Source organism: Prenolepis imparis, unplaced genomic scaffold, assembly GCF_030444845.1.
Source record: "Prenolepis imparis isolate NDT839.2.m4 unplaced genomic scaffold, iyPreImpa1.0 SCAF_13, whole genome shotgun sequence".
NCBI lineage: Eukaryota > Metazoa > Arthropoda > Insecta > Hymenoptera > Formicidae > Prenolepis > Prenolepis imparis.
Window position 1 is genome coordinate 9,368,335 of NW_028141171.1, and position 19,272 is coordinate 9,387,606.

The 19,272-nt window shown below is 34.0% G+C and overlaps 3 protein-coding genes across 10 annotated transcripts in view; 2 read left to right on the forward strand and 1 right to left on the reverse strand.

Annotated features, from left to right (window-relative positions):
* Positions 1–9,997, forward strand: part of LOC145944552 (serine/threonine-protein phosphatase 2B catalytic subunit 2) — a 125,763-nt gene extending 115,766 nt beyond the window's left edge. For 3 of the 7 annotated variants that reach the window (XM_083052949.1, XM_083052942.1, XM_083052945.1), the window contains 4 exons: positions 482–566; positions 859–956; positions 1,223–1,438; positions 1,848–9,997. In XM_083052949.1, the coding sequence (XP_082909075.1) occupies positions 482–566; positions 859–956; positions 1,223–1,416 (377 nt within the window). In that variant the 3' untranslated portion in view covers positions 1,417–1,438; positions 1,848–9,997. The remainder of the gene's footprint in view (positions 1–481; positions 567–858; positions 957–1,222; positions 1,439–1,847) is intronic. The other 4 variants (XM_083052943.1, XM_083052946.1, XM_083052944.1 and 1 more) reach the window with 2 other exon arrangements.
* Positions 9,998–11,100: 1,103 nt separating this feature from the next.
* LOC145944554 (ubiquitin-conjugating enzyme E2 J1) lies at positions 11,101–13,338 on the forward strand. The gene is made up of 5 exons (XM_083052950.1): positions 11,101–11,221; positions 11,577–11,782; positions 11,877–12,067; positions 12,148–12,265; positions 12,394–13,338. Exons 1-5 carry the CDS (start codon positions 11,185–11,187, stop codon positions 12,637–12,639), a joined length of 798 nt encoding a protein of 265 aa, XP_082909076.1. The 5' UTR covers positions 11,101–11,184; the 3' UTR covers positions 12,640–13,338.
* A 324-nt stretch (positions 13,339–13,662) lies between these two features.
* LOC145944608 (uncharacterized) lies at positions 13,663–16,525 on the reverse strand. Of its 2 annotated transcripts, none has more exons than XM_083053044.1 (7): positions 16,273–16,525; positions 15,818–15,869; positions 15,700–15,746; positions 15,575–15,614; positions 15,209–15,312; positions 15,007–15,119; positions 13,663–14,946 (listed from the first exon to the last, which is right to left on the reverse strand). In XM_083053044.1, exons 1-7 carry the CDS (start codon positions 16,326–16,328, stop codon positions 14,681–14,683), a joined length of 678 nt encoding a protein of 225 aa, XP_082909170.1. In that variant the 5' UTR covers positions 16,329–16,525; the 3' UTR covers positions 13,663–14,680. The 2 variants fall into 2 exon arrangements, with proteins under 2 accessions (XP_082909170.1, XP_082909171.1); XM_083053045.1 differs by having other exon boundaries at positions 15,581–15,614; positions 16,273–16,524.
* Positions 16,526–19,272: the final 2,747 nt, after the last annotated feature.

Below are 19,272 nucleotides of genomic sequence, written 5' to 3' on the forward strand. Positions count from 1 at the left end.
CTCTCTCTCTCTCTCTCTGTAGTATGGATAACGTGTAGTTAATAACGCGCGACCCCGAGGAGAAGAATCATCGCAAGTGATTTGCAAACGCGGCGACGAAAAAAACGCCGCGAGGCAAATCGGTGACGACGACGACGTGATGAAACTGTATCGAGTCATCTTAATTAAAGCGCATTGTAGTAAACAGATCGATTAATGTTGGCATGAAAGTGTCTTTTAAAACTTGTACAATAGCTCTCTTATTTTTTTTGTAGCGTAACGATTATCAATTTATGGTAATTTAATTGTCTCTTTACTCTTTTATTCTTAATTAACGATCAATTTTTTATTTAAAAAATTGATCATAAATTGTTGAGCCACAAAAGAATATCCTATATACTGATATAGGTTTTCGCTACGTTGATCTTCGTCACCGGATGATCTAGATGCTGATATTTCATTATCATGCGAATGCCATAAGATGTGTCTCTGGTATTTATAGGTGCAGCAGCTAATCTACGTAAAGAAGTCATCAGAAACAAGATTAGAGCCATCGGTAAAATGGCACGTGTCTTCTCCGTCCTGAGGTTAGTGAATGTAATGGAATAATCCTCCTTTAGATATATAAAAAAAATATCCATTTTAATATGTAAAAGAACGCTGTTTCAGCGCGAATAATATTGCTTAATCTAGAATTCTAAAATTATAAAGACAGATTTTTTTGTACGAATTAAAAATCTGCTTGCAATCACGACATTATTCTATAACAGAGATTCTCTTTATAATATATAATTATTATCATATATAATTAATATAAAAAAAGAATATAATATAATATTCTTAGTATTATAATGAAATTTCAATTCTTGCATTTCACAGAGAGGAAAGCGAGAGCGTGCTGCAGTTGAAGGGTTTGACGCCGACTGGAGCTTTACCGCTTGGTGCATTATCTGGCGGCAAGACTTCTCTGAAAAACGGTAAGAAAATTTATGAGATATCGAGTTTTGATAACGCCATTGAGAAAAATCGCAATTTAGCATCCAAATTTTAAGAGCGCGATGAGCTATTCTTATAAAGCATCACGTTAAAAAAGGCGGAACACAGAGGAGCTCTGCGATTATCGTTATTCACGGACAATGGATGGTGTCTTAAGATATTTGAGAGACTCTTAGCCGTCTCTTCGCTTTCGAAAAATTCCTCAGATATTGTACATTTTTTTCTTTTTCACGCATCTTATATCCAGCTCTCCAAGGCTTCTCGCCGAATCACAAAATTACCTCGTTCGCCGAGGCCAAAGGCTTGGACGCCATTAACGAAAGAATGCCACCGAGGAAGGACGCACCACCTACGCCGGTCAACGAGGAGAAACCCGTGACAAAGCCGCCGCCTCCTGCGGGAGACAAGCGGGACCACAACACGCCGCAACCGCAATCGTGAGCCCCACACTCGTCCAATCAAGGTACGCGTCCAACTCATCCGCAGATCTTCTAAATGCCGAGAGACCGAGGAGAAGCCCGCGCTTACGCCTCTGTTCTCTGGTCAATTTTACGGAGATATTTAACGCTCGGACAATCATCTCTAGAAAATATTGATTTATTCATGTACCAGTTAAAAACATTCTTAACAATTTCAATATTTTCGCTACGAGGAACCATTGCGTACGAAAACCTACTAATTATGACATAAGTTTGATCTACAACAATCTAGATATGTGTTACCTTATATTTGTACTACTATATGATATTCAAGCCTATATATAAGAAAAAACTAATACGAATTTTGGAATAGAATAGCATTTTATATGAAAATATCGAAGACAATTGTAAGCTTGATGTAAATTCATTAATGTGAATGGTGAATTTTTTTAGATGGCGTGGACGAGTCCTAAGATCCTGGCGTTATCGCCGTCACCACCGAACATTTGCAAACCATTGCTCGTCTCTCCCTTCCCTCCCCCGGTTGTTACAACTAGTGCGCTGTCCATCGAGGTGTCAAAAGAAGCCGTCGCAAGAAGGAAGATCAGGAACGGACGGATAGACAGATACATGCGGTTTCTCGTCGATGCAGTTTCCAACGAGCATTGTCATCGGATCCTGGTGCGCGCGCAGCGAAAGAAAGCAAGTCAGCCGAGTAAAAGGAACCGCATCATCATCGGAAAACGTCCGATCAGGCGTTTCAGCGGGACTTCTCTTCTTCGAGGATCTGCCTGTTTTTTTTTTTTTTTTTTTTTTTTGCGTACTATATACGCGCGAATTAAAAAGAAACGAGAATGTTAGCGATATAATCCCTTCTGCAATGAACCGCGCGCGCATGACGTTCTCCAATCTCTTTCTTTCTCTTTCTCGATCGTTCATGCGATTATATCTTCTTGTTCTCTTTTCTCCTCGTTCTCGCTTTCTCTACCTTTCGCTCTTTCTCTTTCTCTCTTTCCACTAATTAATATTCATTATCCGCGTGTTTCTCACGGCTAATCTACTCGATGTACATACGTGCGCGTCTGCACGAATCGACGAGGAGCGAAACCTTCGAACGATATATCTTATAGATAGATCCGTTTACGAATCGACCTCGTATTGAACGTTCATGCACGAGAGAGTATATTCCCTTTCCTCTCCCGGGTGTCATTTCTCTCTTTCCTTTCTCCGAAGAACGCGGAAAAACGAGAAAGAGAGATGGAACGAACAGAGCCCGCGCGCGCGGTTACGTTTGTCTAATGAGAGATATCGTACAGTGTGAAAGAGAGAGAATGAGAGGCAGAGAACGATAAAAAAGAGAGAGAGAACGAGGATGAGCGGTCTCCGCCAAAGAAACAAAAGAGGCAGCTGGCCTGTCGTCACGGCGGAGCTTCCGGTTTTAGGATTTTACTAGGTTCTTAAGATGTGTCCGCCCTGGATGACGCATCCCCCGCACTACGGGGTGGGGTTACTTATTAAATCTTAAGTCGAGCTAAGCTTAGGGTTAAGTCATAAATTATATATATATATAAACATATACATATATATATAATATCGGAGAATTTATTTAATATACATAAATATTATAAATATTATACATATATATATTATATATTATAATTAATTATTATTATTATGATCATTATTATTATTAATTATTCATTATTGTAATCCGAATATCGTGTTTTTCGCTGCCGCGCGTGCGATATAATTACGCGCGAAAGAAATGTACGTCGAGCGCGCGCATCGTTTCCAATTACAGTCATTACGAGCATAATCTATCTTGGCCGTTCTGCCCCGAGGATTCATTCGAATTCATTCTCGTGCAATAATGGAAGAAAATATATATCTCGTTTTCGTTGTGTCCCAATTTTCTGGAATTGCGCACAGCACGTATCTCGTATTGAAGGAACACGCAAGATATTCGTTATCTATTATCTTAAGTTATATCTCATGATGAATCGCGTTACATTGAATAACGATCATCAGGATTTAGTTGGTCTCAATCGCGATATCGATCATCGCGTATTTTGTTAAACGCCATCAATTAGGATATCAAGAATCTCTCTCGCGTATAATTAATTACATAACATATATAGTACATCGGACTCGAATATATTGTCTTTGTTACGTGTGATCTCTATGAACTTCCGTTTCGTTACATATATTTTGTGATATCATAGATGAGTGGATATAAAAAAACTTCGTATGTCAAAAACGAGACACATTTTTGGATATAGCAGTACGCTCTGACGAGACGCCAAGAATCTCTCGGAAGTGGCTCGATCGTATGAACGAGAAAAAAATCCATAACGCATATTACATGTACATACGACACGTGTACACTCGGTTTAGACATGTGATGCATATCTCTTGCCCCGACTAGTCGCACAAGATTTGCTAGAAAGAGCAAAGAGCCGTGTAAATTGAAGAGTGATTGCGGATATATATATGCGCCCGATAGAGAGCGATCGTAATACGCCATCCGGGCGTGAACTCGGCCAATAGGCGCGGAATTAAAATCCGATAGTAGGTCATAATGGTGCTGAAGAAATTACGCGAGCTAGTACGAGTTAGAGAAAGAGGACCACGCGTTTTAAAGAAGCCAGCACTCTGCATCGCGCATGCAACAAAAAAAATCGTTTGTTCTATTCTTATGTTGAACGTGTGCGCTCCGGCTCTCGTCGTAATAAGAAGTCATAGGTGGATCCTCGCCGACAACAGGCGACAAACGGAACAGAACGGCCGAGCGTGAGACGACAAATATCTGAGAATCGTATTGCAAAAATGACGAAGTGCCGGAAGTTTCGTGGTGGTAATTACATTTTTGCGAGTTACTTATTTCGGATATATAAGAAACGATTCTACGAGGTTAGAATAATCGTGTAAAAAAAAAGGAAAAAAAAAACAAATGCGATCGTCGAGACGCTTCCGCTTCGATCGTTCGCGCTGTCGCGCGCTCATATCGCGCTCTCGCGCGTGACGTCACGAAGGATATAATCAGAATCGAGGGCGGCTTACTCTCGTCTCTCGTGTAATATTTATATAGTAATAATAATCGCTCGCGCGATCGTGTCGCGGGATTTTATCGTCGTGTTTTCGCTGTTTTTTCTACCTCTTCTCTAGAAAATCGAGACGTCGCGCTTTAGCGAGCTTCGCGTGGCTGAATTTTATAGCGTCGACGAGCAGCGCGGAAGATCGCGAGCCTAATCATATCTCGGGTATCGGAAAAGGGAGAAAAAGATAAGAGAGAGATTCGAGACAGAAAAGCATCTCTCCGGAAGCCGAATGGGTCAGCATTACGGTCTGAAACATAATAAAGGTAATGAAGGAATATTATAATATAAATGAAATATAAGATATATATCTCTCTCTCTTCTCACTACGATATAAAATATACAGTGAATAATAATTCTATCTCTCTTTGCTACCAAAAAAAAAGTTGTACTTATTCTTAATTAATTTACTTGTACAAAAGAATGTGTTAAATAATAATGAAATATATAATATAATATACACACACGATTATAAATAATACATATTATATAATTATAAATATGAATATATATAAATATACATATATACATAAAAAGGAACACTACATATATACAGGATGCCTCGGAACTATCGTCATTCCCCTTTTCATCTAAGAATTCCTTCTCGCAATTTTTCTTTGATGAAAATTTTCAAATCTCTTCACTTTCAATCGCTTAGTAATTCGCAAAGCGTCAATGTCATAACACTTCTGTTTTATAACGAAAAAAAGCGAATCTAAATCGACCAAAGATTTTCTGGATGAGGAGTCTCGATAATTCCGGGATACCCTGTATACAGACGTGTATACATATACATTACAATGTTGATTATCTGATATTAACAAACATCGCGTTATTATTACGATAATTATTATTCATTTAATTATTATATTATTGCCATCATCATCCTACCTACTATCGTTAATTACGGCTATCACGAAACACGAAGAGCGCGATTCATCTCAAAATGGAATGGCACGCGGGTCAAATTATAATAATATATAAGCGCAATATGCGTTGATACTCACATTCTAATTGTCGCTTGAGCTACGATAAGACGAGGATGACACGATAATGATGATACAGAACGCGATTCACACAAGTCGTTCCCGTCTATCTTTGGTTGTAGAAGTGATCTATCCTACGGAGATATTATTACGAGGAAAATAACAACGCGGAGAATATATATAGATTTAAAAAGACTTCCCTTTTGCATGCATGAAACTTTCACGGACCATCCATTTTTCGAATAACAGTCTTGTGCCTTGTTTAGATATTTCCAATCGTTTTCAATCAACTTACGCTTTGATTCGCACTCTACTATACTCGAATAAACGCACCTTCGACATTGTTTTTTTTTTTTTTTATGAAAAACATTTAATCCAATTCGATTAGTCTGTGTGAATCACACATTCATCTCGTTCTTTCTTTCGAAGAAAAGGTCTTCCTCGGTTATATATTGTAGCGTGACGAAGAAACTTCTCGCGCTTTCTCTGTAACATAGCAGAATCTCGTAGATTGTAGAGTTATTGCGATCAAAACGAATTATTTTATATTGGGAGCTGTGACTCTATATCACTTAAATCTCTCGGTTCGATTATTTATTCCTGCACAGAACGACCTGACAGCATGCGATCATACCATCGACACGAAGACATCCCGTTTCATTCATTTGGAAATACAGCGTCGTGACGAATATACGTGTCCTACTTTTCATAGACGTGCAAATAATACATGCCATAGTATTACCATAATGTATGTAGAACGCGAATTTCGGGTCTTATACATAATATGTACGCGAGAAAAATAGGTGTACAATGTTAATATATGCGATACATGTATGCAGTGTTTTGCGATGACAAATTTCACTTACGAATTTATTGTGCGATTTCGGGTCGGTTCTCTTTCAAAAGCAATATTACATGTCGAAGTATAGATGGTTTTTTATTTAAAAGCGACTGAAACATGACTCATTTCTGCTCAAATGGATCTTATTTTAACGGGGCTGAAAAAAAGTAAGATTTCAACATTTATAAATAGTATGAAAAATGAAAATCAATAGTATTTTTTACCTAGAAAAAAATACCGACTTTAAATTCCTCAAAGGTGAAGTAGATATACACAGAGCTTGTATTGTCTATATATTTCTCGCGTACAATCTCATTTCTTCACACGCGACATACCTATGTATAAGTAAATCGTTCGAGCGACACGTCTCATTACTGAGAGTTCATTAGTAATAGAATCGCTTAATTTTGCTCGAAAACGTTTTTCAGGGGAGAAGCTTGCACCTTCGTACAGCAAGATTCGCTATTTTTCCTTTTCTTTTTTTTTTTTTTTTTCTTTTTATGTGCTAAGCGAAATAATTAAAGTGCTGTGTGTGATTCTTCTGTGGCTACGTTGCGTTCTAAACGCAAACTCGCGATGGTGTACTTTTATTATGTATCTATGGTCTCTCGCGTTTAGTAAGATGTTCTAGGGTGTGTGATAAGCAAAGACCTTGTCGAGATTCGAGTTTAACAACGAGATAATTTTTGTTATCGCAGAAATTATACAAATTCGAAGGTATATCTGCATTCTGTAATTAATTTTTATAATTGTATACATCCGGATATAATTAAGAATTTTTTTATACTCTAAAGCAGCAGGATGATTTACATTGTGTAATTTGCATTTTTCGCGTCCTGCTGTATCTTATCACACGCCTTAACATGAAAACGTTCTTGCTATTGCCGAAACCACGTGCTTCTTCTACATACTCTTACCTCCAAGATCTCATTTTCTTCCCTTTTTCCTCTTTCATCAGCGAGATACCGCGAGAAGGAAAAAATTTTCGGAGAAACTTTCCTCTTTCGAGTCGCATCGAACGCAACTAATCGAGTTCACCGAGAAACAATTTTATGTACCTGTTACGACTGATTATTATCGTGTACTAATCGCTATAAGGGCAGTGAGAGAATACAGTGTATATATGTATGTGTACATACACATGCCCGTTGTGCGTATGTATATATATATCTATATAGTATATTATATCGTACTGTTACGATTGTTTTGTAACTATCGTTAAATGTCATTGGCTGCTTGTTACTAACGGCTTGCGATCTGCGGCTAGCTAAATCGCTGAACCGTATGTACATATCGTGGTTTTAAGGGCGCGTGATAAGAAAGCGTATGTACGGAGGGGTCAGTTGCACTACACGAGTTGGCTACCTCGGGTTAGCGATTTTTTTATTAGACATTCACTCGCTTCTTTCGTTCGCTACGATTAGGTACACAGAAGAACGAGACTCGATCTTCGCAAGAATAATTAATTGTCGTCGTCGTTGGAGCAGCGATATCCCGATCGAGCGAGCAATAAAATAACGTAGACGAAAAGAATCTCCCACAATCAGTTATTTTAATCGCAGTCTTTATATAATAATACGCTAACTGACATTGGTACAACGGGCCTGCATCGTACGAACGCGTCGTGGGCCCAATTGTTTAAGGTTTAAGGCGTGCAACGTTCGCCTGCGTATCACTTGCACGATTGTTTTTTGCAAATGATGCGCGGAAGAGATAGATTACCTTAATGCTCTCTCTTTTAACGAACGACTAAAAAAAAAAGAAAAACCATTGTCCCAGGAAATGAAGAGAAAAGGGTCGGTCTTGTAGATACATTTATGTCGCAGTTAACGTATTTCTATTCGATAGATCCCTTATATTTCGCGAACATAGAAAATACCTTTGATGTTTCTTCATTTGTATAATCCATTTATTGATATATTTTCTCGCGGCGAAGTCTGCAAGCACATGGGCGTGGTCACACATTTCCCTATTTAATAATTGTACCTGTATAGTGTGTCGTTTAATTAGATCTATTTTCTACGCTCTGCCAGCATCGTGTGTTTGGCGTTTTTAACATAATAAATAATTCCCGAATTGCGCGCGCGACACGCGCGAAATGTGCGGCCCAGGATTTAATGAACGGGCCGCAATTGAGGAGAAAAGAAAATGCACATCGGAGATTGCGATTTTAACTACTTTTCCAAACCAAAAAAGAAAAAAAAGATTTGTAGTCCTAGACTCTGTTTCTCTCGTTCCTTTCACGCGAGCGTCGCCCGGTGGATGTGATGTGTCCTCCCGAGAACAAAAATAATAGAACGGAAAATATAATGGATTGAAATGGTCCAAGTGACGAAAGCTGGATCGTATATACTTCATCATTTTCGCGAAGGTTCATTAGACTCGAGAAAATAATTAGATTTGTCGCGGATAAGTCGACAACTTATATAACTGATTAAAACGATATCAAAACGCGATGAGCTTTTAAAGAGAAGTCGCGCATCTCTCTGAAAGAATTATTTCTATCACAATTTGCTAAATGTCTTTCTATATTACCATTTTATAAAATAGAGGAGTTTCTTTAATAAATTTTCCTTGGTAAGTATCAAAATTAATTATACTCGCAACATTCCACGAGAAACTTAGAAATTTGGATGCGTCGGACTTTGTTTTCTAAAAAAAAGCGTGCGCTTTTTCATACGCGAGAGAGAAAAGGTACCTTTTCTTCGTCACAACGATACTAAAAAATCATTAAAAAAAGACATTAACGAAAAGACAAGGGGATGTGGATATCCTTGGAGCACATCCATCGGGCGAAATCGGCATCATATGCGACAGCCATATAATCGGGCTTATTACTCTGATATACTCGCGGCATTCAAGAAGAATGGCATTCAACGATAAAGAAAAAAAGAACTGTACATATATATACGTGCGTTTACTATTATCTACTTATTATTACGAGACTTACTCCTAAGATCTTTGGCTAAAATACTTTATAGAAGTGAGAACTCTCTCTGATCCCGAGGAGAACGACAAAATAAGCGAGATCGCATACACATTATTGTTTAGCGCCATTGTGACTCTATCCCTTTCTTAAGAGAATAAGAGCATATACATATATATATATATATATATATATATATATATATATTATATTTGTTTATATATACATGTACATGACACGTATATAGACCCATTGGTACTATTATTATTATCATTATTATTATGGTTAACGTTACACAATTCTTATCATTATTGATATCGTCTTCACTATTATAATTATCATTGTCGTGTGGAGAGGATACCCAAATGAGTAATTATTACATAAATAAATAAAAGAGAAAATCTTACTTATACATATAATTATATAAATACGTCATGAGAGACGATATATTCATAACGATTAATTATTACGGTAACACATAATGACATTATTATTACTATTATATAAATAACACCCTATTCCCATCTGTTGTGAATGTTTACGTTGTTTTATGATATTTAGAATATTCTAAAAATAAAGTCTATAATTTCCACGAAAACTCGTATCACGTGTGTGTATGTTGTTCCTCTCTTCAAACACTCGTTGAGTATTTTTCACAAAAATGTTATGAAATATTAAAATATTATAATTATAATATTGTAATTATTTGCCATTATGGGAAATAATATTATTAAAATAAAATTTTGTTATGGAAATATCTCTATATATCGTTATTTACAGAAATAAATCGAAATACTTTTGTTTGCCGAAAATTAAACGTACAGATGAATGTTTATTTAATGTGTGTAAAAAAAATATTATAGAAATATGAATTCAGGATACAAAAATAAAAATATATAATAAATTTAGAATTTAAATAAAACAACATCAAAAATTTGCGTGTAATATATTATTTGACATATTGTTGTTATTTTTGTTATTTTTATTTGTAAAGCATAACGTTTGAAATCTCTTTAGAGCTAGAATAATATATAGCATATTTATATATTTAAGTATAAAAATTGAAGACGATATCGCTTAATAAGACATTTATCTAGATAAATAACGTGCGAAACATAAAAACCAGATATGATATCTACGCGTATCTCAAGTATTATATAAAAAAACAAAAATAATATATTATTGCTATATATATTTGCAAAACTCGTATAATTCTGATGACGTAACGTATTATGTCTATCGATGCAAATTCTCAAAAATACAAGTAAATAACGTAGGTTTTCGATAAGAACTATCAATCGCACGTTTTTTTTCCAAAATTGATCCTGTTTCTATTAATAAATCTTATTGCTTTTAACGTCAGTTTTTTTTTATTACCTCATTCGATGTATTTATTATTCATCATTCGTAACCAGAAAAGTGAATAAAATCACCGAGCATCATCGCATTTCGGCCAGTATGAAGGACGGAGAAGGAATTGGTCGCGAGGAATTTATTCAGATTCATTGACGATTTCTTTCCTCTCTGGCGCACAAGGTTGCGGGATTCAAGGGGCCTCAAACCTTGGCGGGGGGTGAGGGGGGGGGGGGGCAAACGATAAACGCGAGTGTGACTGCGAGTTAACGTCATATTTCGCGGCGGACGCGCGAGGACTCGACGACGAAGGCAAGCTTCTTTTTCGAGCCTCAACGCCGAAAATCATTTCGGAGATATCGCAACGACGCCGACATAAATATGTGAACGAGAAACATTCGCGTGATCAGCTGTTCGTGGATCAGCGCGTAGAGAGAGAGAGAGAAAGTGTCGGTGCGCGCTTTGTCGTCCGGCGTTGTTGTATTTTCTCCATTTCGACATTTAACCTGCGCTTCGAGGAAGCGGACAGAAGGAAAAGTATCGAGATCCAGAGCTAGAAAGAGCCGAGGAAAAGCCACCGTATGCGAAAATGTCATTCGAAGGAAAGTACAACGCGAAGAGCCCAGGTGAGTCAATGTATATCGATATGCTAATTGCGCCGGTATATTTTAATTGTTTTGACGTGTCAAACATCGTTTGCGCAACTTTAAACGTTAAATGTATACGAAGGTGTCACACATACGTGGTTCGGTCATTAGTTGCCAATATTCAAGGCTAAGTTTTATATCGTTGGTTTTTTAAACACATTTTTTTCTATACATTTGCATTATTTCATGCTATGTAAAGTACGTACATACATAAATGTCAAATGTCAGTGGAAGAACATCTCCATATATTGGCATTAGGTAGCACGAAATAACGCAAATGCATAAAACGACATCTTAAATATTACAAAAATCAATGTATTATTATATGTTTCAGCTGTGAAAAGATTAATGAGAGAGGCGCAGGAATTGCACGAAGCTACCGAAGAGTATTACGCATCTCCTCTTGAGGATAATCTATTTGAATGGCATTTTACGGTGCAAGGACCACCATCCACAGACTTTGAGGGTGGTATTTATCATGGGAGGATCTTACTACCACCAGAGTACCCTATGAAACCACCAAATATCATTTTGTTGACAGTAAGTAGATGTATCAGGGACTATATACAATATATAGATTATGCTACGGTATATAGATTACATCATAACAATGTTACATGTTCTTTTGACTTAGCCAAATGGACGTTTTGAAACAAACAAGAAAATATGTCTGAGTATTTCTGGCCACCATCCTGAAACGTGGCAACCATCATGGAGTATTAGAACAGCGCTGTTGGCTCTGATAGCTTTCATGCCTACACCAGGAAGCGGCACCATTGGAGCGTTAGATTATAGTACTGAGGAACGACAAAAGCTTGCGAAAAAGTATTTATATTATACATGATTAATGATTATAACGTCGTGAAAAATCATATTCTTATTTATGATTGATTGTTGCATTCCAGATCATTGAACTGGCAATGTGATACATGTGGAAAGGTTGTAAACTTGTTGTCCAAGAACTCGGTTAAAAAACCTATTACTGAGGAAGAGCAAACTATGCTAAATACAATTGCCCTAAAGGTAAATAATTATGAAATTTATAATGGAAGTAATATTCTAAACATGTATACATTTAATTATTGTGTAATTTAAAAAGTCGTATTTTAATGCAAATACTTAAATAAATAAATAAAAAAATGTTATTATAGGCCGATGACTCACCTACGTCAGATGTATCCTTTGCGGATAATACGGAAAGTTCACCCGAAAGCGAAATGCGGCACCGTAACGTGGAAATGTTTTCGGCAGAAAATGTAGACCGTCAACAACCTGATATTATTCTAAATCGCGTAGAGACAATGTCCTCTTCAAACGATTTATTTTGGAGTATTCTTATCGCCTCATTAGTATCCGCGATTATTCTGTTAATCTTACGACGATTATTTCTCGTTTAATATGTCATGAAAATAAAGTAAATTTTATACATGTTTTATAGATTGTTAAGACAAAACACAATCAGATTCATATGTAATGCAAACTATCTGATTTTCATAAAAACGCGTATATAATACACGACGAAAGTATGCATTAATATATATTAATACATATCGCTATATTTTGTGTTCTTGTAGAACTGCACTCATATTTATCTTATAAATCCGTGAGTATTTTACTTTTGCTAGAATAGAGATAAATTTTTCAGTTAATATTGTTGAATTAGTATATTTACTAGTCGCTTTTGTTTAATTGTAGTATTGAAAAAAAAACTATGAACAACATTATACACATACTATATTAAATGGCGACTAATTCGAGATTTTAATATTATATATTAGTTGTCAATAATAAATCCTTTGTTAATTTTGTAATAATTATTATCTTTGAATATCTTTTTGTGCTGCCTACATATAAATAAAATATATTCATATAATTAAAATCAGTATATTATTTTTATCGGTAAATTATATTGTGCAATAGCCTAATATGATAATATTTTGTAATAAACATATAAGCTATACAGAGATATATGTGTAATTCTATAGCTTTCGTACACTTTTCATATGTGTATAGCCACACTGTAATAAAATTTAATGTATAATATAATCTGTTAGAGGAAGAGGATTTAGAGCAGGATATTGTCTAAATTGATTTTTTGTATGTACATAGAAAAATATAATAAAGTAATTATTTATTAAAGCATATATAAACATATTACTTCTTAACATTCATTACAGTTCATGTATAATAATATTTCTCAATTCCACTCATTAAACATTTCTCTATACTTTGAATTGATATGAATTTTTTTAGATTAAAGAATATTTATTCTTAGCGCCCAAAAATTTGAAAAAAAAAGTATTTCTTAAATCTGCGTGAGTCACATTTAGGTCATGTATATGTTGCACAATAGATAAAAAAAATTATATATATGTATATAGTAATGTGTGCATTAAAAATATATAAGTAACACAGTCATAAACTATAACAAACTTCACAATCTTTATTATCTATATTAAGGCATTCTACATTTACCGTTTAATTGTTTTAGATAGATTTGATTCCAACGAAAACTTAATTTTCGTTGGAATCAACGCACCGAAATCCGCGTACGTGCTTCTATAGCCTATGTAATACTTAATTTATGTTTTAGATAGTTTTACACGTGCTCTTTCCATTACAATAAAATAATTCCTTATTGGAAATTGATTTTTTTGTACATTTGCTATTTTTTAATTATTTTATTTGTTGGTGTGTGTATACTTTAAACTGTATATATGTTTTAAATTGATTCAATACCCTTTTACAATAGCTTGAAAATTACATAGAAAATATGCTATAATAGAATCTTTTGTACATATATTGCATGTAATTTATATATATATATAAGCAACTTATATTACTTTCATATATATTATTTCATATCAAAACAAATCATTTTAAGTGCAGATATATTAAGAAAATTTAAAGAAAATTTATTGTGGCACATTTTATTTGTAAATAATTTATTGTCATATGGAAGCTGTGTGTAAGTTAATAGCGAAAATAAAAACGTTAATGGTTTTAAAGTTCATGCTAAACTTCAATTCCATTTAAGCAAGCAAATATTTTACGTTTAAATTAGAAACAAGAAATATATCTTTTATTTATGTATATAAGTACCGTACATATGCGTATATTGTGAAAAGATTTCCTTGATTTGATAATTTGACATAATTTCTTTTTCCACGTTACAGATTACTATAAGATACGCTATGCACAACACAGGTATCCTCTTTGTTAGATTTTTATGTGCTCAATATATATATTCTAAGTTGTACAAAAAATACATATTTTTAAAACAATATAAACGCAGTTATATTGTTTCAAGAATAGTAATATCGAAATAATATCTCTTTGTATTTTTTGAAAGTACAGGGCATCTATTTTAACTTTATAATGAATTTTTATAATACAAAAATACAAACAATTCCGTTAATTATATAATGAAATCGTTTATCAGCTAGTATGAGTGTTAGTCCATTCAGCAGTTTCTTTTAGAGCTCTATCTGTTAATCTTTCTATCTCAGTTAGAAGCTGTTCAGTCTCTATATCGACACATACCACATCTGGTTCCACTGGATCCCACTCTAAACTATTCGGGCTTGAAACTCTGGACCACGGAGATGCTGTCAAGCTAGATGGTTGACTATTGTTAACCGATGTTTGTGTTAAAGAATTCTCTGTATTTTCATTCTCATTATTCATGATTGGTAGAGACAATCCTGCACAAATACAATTTATGTATTGTAAGATTTAGAAAAATGATGTAATGATTTGATTACCTTCGTGTTCCCATTCAAGATCGAGCGACGATCCCGGAGTAGAAGAAACATAAATTTGTTGTTTCATTAATGTTTTTGCATTGAGAATTTGAAGTGATGTATCTAGTCCAGAGCTAAAAATAATTGTATAATTAGATTTCATGACATTTATCTTTGCAAATGCGCGCGCACGTTATCAGAATTAAGGAATAATATAATATACCTCGTAGAAACATTTCTAGAACTCAATCTGGTATACTTATTACCACCTCGTGTCCATCCTCCGTCTTCCAATAATTCTAAAGTCACTGGAACCCCGTGCTTTTTCTATAATTCAAATATTTTATTGCATAAATTAACAAATTTGTTGCAAAGTGGAAGTGATAAATATATTTTCCCAAAATTATTCCATGAATTCTAAATGAAAATATAGAATTCTGAAAGTTTATAAAACAGGTACTGACTTGCTTTTTGTCATATTTATTGTACGGTATTGCCAGTTCATGCAACTTTGGAATATAACCCCCATATTTTATAATATTATCTTTAAATATACTAACAATAAATGAAATATAAAATATATACATGCCTTTACCTTAAATCTTTTTAAAGAGAGAAATGATAACAGGCTATATCCAGTAAGCATGATAAATAAGTACAACATTAATATCATCAATTTTTAATTATAATTAAAGTTAAAATTGATTTTTATACCTTTTTGATTTTTTAGTTTGGTCTTCATGTTCTTCGGCATCCATGAACTATAAGCATAAACGATAGCATCAAAATTACTCATATCAATAGTATGGTAAAAGGAAATTTCAATATGTACCTCAGCTTGTTCTTCTTCTTGAAAAGGCATTCTGGTATGTCTTTGATAGAATCTGCAACGTACAAAAAAGGCCAAGAAAATATTAAAAGAACAAAATATCAGTTTATATATTGGTTTGATAAATATACTTAATTATAATCTACGACAAATTAGTGATGAAGATGAATACTACTAGAGCAAAACTACTAGAGCAAAAGATTCGATATATCTCCTACAACTTTTCATTCATTCGCAATATTAATAACTTCATTGAGAGTTGTGTACCAACCCAACTATGAATCATACAACTATAGTACTGACAATGAGTCATCGACGTGTTTATTTAGCTATATATCGGGCATATTTAAAAATTAAAATATAAAGATCTTTTCTCAGTATATATTGAACAAAAAAATTGTCCATCAGTACATGTTCTGGTAATCGTATCTCTGTGTCAAATCTAATCCAATTCTAACCTGTACGACACGGAGTCTGTGATTTTCGCTAAGCAGTGGGCGAAACAGACCCCCATGACCTGTCAACTCACGGCGCCGCGCCGTCATCTAACTGATATGAGTGTTCGGATGCCACTGTTTAATTCCACGTTAATACGTGACAACGGAAATCAGGCAGCTTCACCTTACGTGGCCCTAACGTCTCGCCGCGAACGCGAACTGTCAACCGATACCTGACGCCTTCTCTTATGACGCCTGACGCATTATCAACTATCAACACATGGGCATTTAACCGCGCCTTGTATGTGTATACATATATGCATGCGCCGCGCCATTCGCAATACCATATGAGATTACACACACACACAGCACACGAAAATTATACTAATCAACAGCAAATTAAAATTTCATAATTTGACGCATTATTAATATATTTCTTGACTAAATCATCGATCAAAATGTTAAAATTTAATTAGCAAATTAACGCTTTAATCAGCTGATTTCTGTCAAGAAATATCAATATAGCAGCAATTTGCTAATTAAATTTTGAAATAATAATTATATTAAAAATATTAAGATAGTAATGTTTTAAATAATATTAATAATAATACCTAATGCCTTTTTCGCGATTCATATTTTTTGACAGAAATCAGCTGTTAACTGTCAAAAATATTAATATAGTATTGTAATAACATATATTATATAAAATTTATTATTATTTTAATTTTTATAGAATATTTCATATATAACATATTTTTATAACATAATTTAACAGTTATCAGTTGATTTTTGTCACAAAAAATATTATTCAAGTTTAAAGTATTATAAGTAATATTACTTACAACATATTACTGTTTTAATTTTTATAACATATTATTATTATTACTATGCAATTTAATTATCAAATTAACGCTTTAGTCAGCTAATTTTTGTCAAAAAATATTAATAAAGCGTTAATTTGCTAATTAAATTGCATAGTAATATATGTTATAATATAAATTAAAACAGTAATATGTTGTAAGTAATATGTTATAATACTTTATCCCCCACGCTGCACATCTCACGCGAGACTCTGAGCAGCGGTATCGCCCAGCGCAGACTATACGTCTACCACGCTGCGCGTCTCGAGCGAGACTGATTCTTGAGATATTGCGATATTGCGATATTGCGATTGCGAGATTGACGATTAGTCTCGCGCGAAACGCGCAGCGTGACGGACGTATACAGACGAGCGAATTTAATGGAAGCGCAGATATTTTGATCGAAAGATTCTTGTAGAAAATTCTATTTCTTTTGTTCTCTGTTAAATATTTGAAGAATTAATTTTTATGCATTGCATAATTAATTCACATATTTTTATGTAAATATATATTAATAAAAAAATATATATTAATTAATTATGAATGCATAAAAATTTAGTATCTAAAATAATAAATGTTATTAGTATTTAGATCTTTAACATAAAGTGTGAAGAATAAAAAGAATTTTCTACAAGAATCTTTTGATAATCGAGATAATCACAACATTAAGAATGATTGCGATTTTATTTTAAAACATAATTAGCAAATTAACGTTTTAATCAGCTGATTTCTGTAAAAATACTAAAAGTTTGTAGGCTGGTATGCTGATGGTACCATCATAATGTGCAGACAATGTACTGTTAAAATATATAATAGATTAATTTTTGGCTCGCTTTAAACAATTGAAAATTAAAATTTTTAAACTGCGGATTCCATGCGGCGCGGTTTCATTTTACGTATATTACATCAAAAAGTTTGTAGGCTGGTATGCTGATGGTACCATCATAATGTGCAGACAATGTACTGTCAAAATATATAATAGATTAATTTTTGGCTCGCTTTAAACAATTGAAAATTAAAATTTTTTAACCGCGGATCCCATACGGCGCACAATTATATTACGTATATTAGATCAAACAGTTTGTACGCTGGTATGCTAATGGTACCATCATAATATCCCGACAATGTACTGTTAAAATATATAATAGATTAATTTTTGGCTCGCTTTAAACAATTGAAAATTAAAATTTTTAAACCGCGGACTTCATACGGCGCGAATTCATTTTACGTATATTAGATCAAAAAGTTTGTAGGCTGGTATGCTGATGGTACCATCAAAATGTGCACACAATGTACAGTTAAAATATATAATAGATTAATTTTTGGCTCGCTTTAAACAATTGAAAATTAAAATTTTTAAACTGCGGACCCCATAAGGCGCGGATTCTTTTTACGTATATTAGATCAAAAAGTTCGTAGGCTGATATGCTGATGGTACCATCAAAATGTGCACACAATGTACAGTTAAAATATATAAAAGATTAATTTTTGGCGCGTTTTAAAATATTGAAAATTAAAATTTTTAAACCGCGGACCCCATACGGCGCGGATTCATTATACGTATAATAGATCAAAAAGTTTGTAGGCTGGTATGCTGTTGGTACCATCATAATGTGCAGACAATGTACTGTTAAAATATATAATAGATTAATTTTTGGCTCGCTTTAAACAATTGAAAATTAAAAGTTTTAAACCGCGGATTCCATGCGGCGCGGATTCATTTTACGTATATTACATCAAAAAGTTTGTAGGCTGATATGCTGATGGTACCATCATAATGTGCAGACAATGTCCCCTTTCTAAAAAAGGCATGTTATTGACATTGTTGTCGCTTTTCCGCGATGCTGATTGGCTCTCTGTCGATTCGCGTTGTGTTATATTCGTAGCATCGAAAGGCTGTCATCACGAGGGTTAGCAGTTAGCAGTTTGACAGTTAGACCAAAATAAAATAAAATAAAATAATAATATGTTTTAAATAATATGTTATAATACTTGATTAATATTTTTGACATTCGCCTTATGTGTTATATTTGTAGCATGAAGAGGCTGTCATCGTGAGGGTTAGCAGTTAGCAGTTTGACAGTTAGTCCAAAATAAAATTAAATAAAATAATGACATGTTTTAAATAATATGTTATAATACTTTAAATTTTGATTAATAT